The 4,468-nt window shown below is 43.2% G+C and overlaps 1 protein-coding gene across 1 annotated transcript in view; it reads right to left on the bottom strand.

Annotated features, from left to right (window-relative positions):
• Positions 1 to 4,468, bottom strand: part of SRGAP2 (SLIT-ROBO Rho GTPase activating protein 2) — a 134,623-nt gene that overhangs the window by 55,148 nt on the left and 75,007 nt on the right. Inside the window, exons 5-6 of the mRNA XM_014309955.2 lie at positions 3,279 to 3,494; positions 1,486 to 1,614 (exon numbers count right to left, since the gene is read on the bottom strand). Coding sequence (XP_014165430.1) covers positions 1,486 to 1,614; positions 3,279 to 3,494 — 345 coding nt within the window. The remainder of the gene's footprint in view (positions 1 to 1,485; positions 1,615 to 3,278; positions 3,495 to 4,468) is intronic.

Raw genomic sequence — 4,468 nt, 5'->3', positions numbered from 1 at the left:
GGAATAAACAAACCAGGCCTCTGCAGTGCAGCAATCCTGCAAACCACGCCATTCGGAAATAACAGCATTTTTCAAGCCCCCTCTCAGCGACAGCCCTGACCTCCAAAGGACAGGTTTAAATCAACACCTGGCACAAGAGCACTCCAGGAGAGTTTATCATCAGCTGAATAAATGTATCCTACAGACTGCTGCTTATTCTAATAGCTGGGTAATTAATAGAGATCTGAGTGCTCTTTATTGCCTGCGTCTAGAGACTCTTGTGCTCAGCACTCCCTGCTGCTCACAGCAGCTCCCTCCAGCAGGGATGGCCTTGGAAAGGAGCAGGATCCCCAGAGCCACTGTCCCACATCAGCATCTCCTGGCTGAAGGGGCGGCAAAAACCTCGGGGCTCCTGACTGGCTTTGCTGAGTTTCCAAAAATCAGAATTTTGGGGGTTTTTTTGGTTTGGTTTTTTTTTTTTTGGTTGGTTGGTCGGCAGTTTATATACAGACACGAACGGAACGGGGCTACTGTGACAAGCGTCTTGAGCTGTTTATTTATCCTCTAACTTTATAGATTCCCACAGGCTTTTTTTTGTTTGTTTGTTTGTTTGTTTGTTGGTTGGTTGTATTTTTGGGGGTTTTTTTTAGTTTGTTTTTTGTGGGGTTTTTTTGGGTCTTTTTGTCTGCTTTTTTGTTGTTTGGTTTTTTTTGTTTGGTTGGTTTTTTGTTGTTTTTTCGGGGTGGTTTTTTTTTTGTTTTTTTGTGTAATTTTTTTTTTGGTGTTTTTTTTTTTTTGTCTGTTTTTGTTTTTTGGGTTTTTTTTGTTTGGTTTGGTTTGGTTTTTTTGCAGTGCGTTTCACCAAAAGCAGAACTGCTGCCCCTTGAATGGAATGGTGGGGAGACTGAAATATGTCCTGGTGGGCAGGGAGAGGACCAGAGGGAAGGGATGGAGATCAGGGAAAGGTTCTTCCCCCAGAGGGTGCTGGGCACTGCTCCAAACCTTCCAGAGCTCCAGGAGTGCTTGGACAGCACCCTCAGGGTGGGATTCTGGGGGTCTGGGCAGGCCCAGGAGCTGGACTGGGTGATCCCTGTGAGATCCAACTCAGAATATTCCATAATTCAATGACTTTTCCCAAAAAAGCAGCTTTAGGCAACACCTCTGAACTCCCTCTCTTCTACCAAATTCCTTCGACCGTTTCTACAGTTAAAAATCTTTTTTTTTCCTCCAACGTGCTGCTGGAGTTAAAACCTTGTGGCTTTGCTAAAATGAAAATGTCAGGCAGCAGGGCGACACTGAAGCTGGGTTTCACTTTCACTAAGCAGCTCCTCCTTTTCCCCCTCCCAGCGAGAGAAAATTTCCTGGTCTGTGGAACAGAGGTGGCCACCTGAGGAAAGCTCTTGGGAATTCTCAGGCCACTGCCCAGGCCAGCTGTGCAGAGGATTCCAGCTGTGCAGAGGGAGGAGAGGGGAGTGCGAGGCTCCTGGCCCCAGCAGCAGCACTTACATCAATGAGATCAGACAGGTCATGGATGTAGTACTTGAACACTGAGGCATTGGTGGCTTCCAGGGCCAGCAGATATTCATTCCTGGCCTTGATTGCCTTCAGTCTGTTCTCTGTGTACTTTGCTTGGCGCTGAAAAACAAAAAAAAAACCCAAAATATAGCATTAAAATAGGTGAGTAACACCAGAAAGACAAAAAAACCCCAAAATATAGCATTAAAATAGGTAACACCAGAAAGACAAAAAACCCCCAAAATATAGCATTAAAATAGGTGAGTAACACCAGAAAGACAAAAAAACCCCAAAATATAGCATTAAAATAGGTAACACCAGAAAGACAAAAAACCCCCAAAATATAGCATTAAAATAGGTAACACAGAAAGACAAAAAAACCCCAAAATATAGCATTAAAAAACCCCAAATGTAACCTTAAAATAGGTGAGTAGCACCAGAGAACACTGAACAAACCTTACTCTGCTCACACATATTTTGCCCTTTTGAATTCCAGTTTTGCCAGGACTCCAATTCACATTTCCAGTCTTGGGAGTGCTGGCAAAACTGGAATGAATGAATGAATGAATGAATGATTGCAGATGAATTATTTAGATGTGTTTAAGCATTGCTACACTGGACTGAAAGTCATGAGGCTGTGGGATGGGGAAGACTGAAGGAGGAATGAAGGGACAAGGGGGTTTAGGAGGACATGGCCCAGCTCCAGCACCACCAGAGAAGCCCAGGAGGGTCTGAGGGTTGCTGCAGGCACTCCACCTCTTCCAAGACCTGAACTTGGTCCTTCCAGAGCCTAAATCCATCCAAAAATAACCCCTTCCCTGCCATGGGCTTGGACCTTGGAGCTGAACTGCTGGAGTCACCAGTGAGGCCACTGGTTCTGCCCTCAAAGCCAGTCTGGGGTTGCTGGGCTTGTGCTCGGACAACAAAAACAACCCCATTAACCAGGAATTCCAGCAGGCAACTGCTGCTTTCCCACTCTGACCTGGTTTCAGCTTTTTGTGCCATGTACATCCCATTTTTGTGCTTATCCTATTTCTATGCCATGCATATCCTGTTCTTGTGCCTATCCCATTTATGTGCTTATCCCATTTTTATGCAGATCCCATTTTTGTGCACATCCCATTTTTGTGCCATACACATCCCATTTTTGTGCCATACACATCCCATTTTTGTGCCATACACATCCCATTTTTGTGTCATGCACATCCCATTTTTGAGTTGTGCCTATCTCATTTTTGCACCCATCTATCTCATTTTTGTGCCCATCCATCTCACTTTTGTGCACATCCCATTTTTGTGTTCTTCCCATTTTTGTGCACATCCCATTTTTGTGCCATGCATATTTTTGTGCCTATCCCATTTTTGTGCCTCTCCCATTTTTGTGCACGCCCCATTTTTTGCATATCCTATTTTTGTTCCTATCCCATTTCTGTGCCTATCCCATTTATGTGCATATCCCACTTTTGTGCATATCCCATTTTTGTGCACATCCCATTTCTGTGCCTATCCCATTTTTATGCATATCCCATTTATGTGCATATCCCACTTTTGTATACATCCCATTTTTGTGCATATCCCATTTTTATGCACATCCCATTTTTATGCACACCCCATTTTTGTGCACACCCCATTTTTGTACACATCCCATTTTTGTGCACATCCCATTCCCTGGGATAACACAAACTGCCTGTCCTGAAGGCTGGTTTTGCCTTCCCTTGAGCTGGCTGTTAACAAACCCTGCCCAAAGAGTGAGCTTTGCCTCTGAGGAGGGACCCTGCCAGTACCTTCTCCTTCATCTTCTCGATTTTTTTGACGGAGCTCCTCCGGACGTGTTTCTCCTCAAACTTGACGTTGGAGGTGGAGTCAGGGGAGCGTGGTGTCTGTTTGTCCTCCTGCTTCACTGACTTCCCAATCTGCTTCTCCTCCTGCTTCTCGGCCTCCTTCAGCTTGCTCTGGGCACTGATGCTGTCAGCGTTGTACATGTGGTAGGTTTTCATCACCTGCAGACAACAAAACCCAACACTCAGCGCCCTGTGGGAATCCATAAAAATCAGAGGGGTTTGGGAAAGCTGCAAAAAGCCTCAGAGACAGCAGAACTGTGACTGGAGCTAAGCAGGAGCCATGAGATTGGTCAGCAGAAAAATTATATGAGAAGTAGAAAAGTAAGGACAGATAGAACAATGGTCTGTGTATTAATGCTTGGCTAGAATAACTCCCTAAGCTGCAGAAAAGTTTATCTAGTGAGATATACTATATATATAATGATATGATATTATATGATATTATATGATATAATTAATATAATATAATATAATGTAATATAATGTAATGTAATGTAATGTAATACAATATAATATAGTATAATATAACATAATATAATATAGTACAATATAATATCATGTCACACCAAAAAATGAAATGAAATGAAATGAAATAAAATAAAATAAAATAAAATATTAACTTTCTAAGAACACAGAATCAAATTCACTCATTTCTCCCCTTGTTGGGGTTGTCTGCAAACTGAACAGGGCAGGAGGTGCCTGAGAGAGTGGGGCTCTCAAAATGGGTCTGAAATCAAAGTGGGAGATTTGGTTCTGCAGCTGCTGCTTGGTTTGGCTTTGGCGCGTGCCTTCCTGCACGAGGCAGCAAAGGAGGCACAAAAACAACAAAAAAAAAAAAGGCTGCAGACTAATCCAGCCTCCTTGCCTGTTCAAAGGAAATGACATGGCAGGAAAATGAGAGCTTTTCATCAGCAGGTACTGTTTCTGAAGGGAGCCCTATCAGCCTTTCATCTGGGTGAATGAGAGCTTTGAACAGCTCAGCATGGAACCCCAGCCTCAGCACAGGGGCTGCAAGAGCCACTCAGGTGCCACTTGTTCAAATCAAATTTGGGGCATAAAAGCACTTCTGGGTACCTTATATAAAAAAAAATTTATTTATTTATTTATTTATTTATTTATTTGTATATATATTT

This window comes from Geospiza fortis, unplaced genomic scaffold (genome assembly GCF_000277835.1).
Source record: "Geospiza fortis unplaced genomic scaffold, GeoFor_1.0 scaffold391, whole genome shotgun sequence".
Taxonomy (NCBI): domain Eukaryota; kingdom Metazoa; phylum Chordata; class Aves; order Passeriformes; family Thraupidae; genus Geospiza; species Geospiza fortis.
Note: the sequence above shows the minus strand (reverse complement) of the source record. Positions and strands in the feature narration are given on the sequence as shown.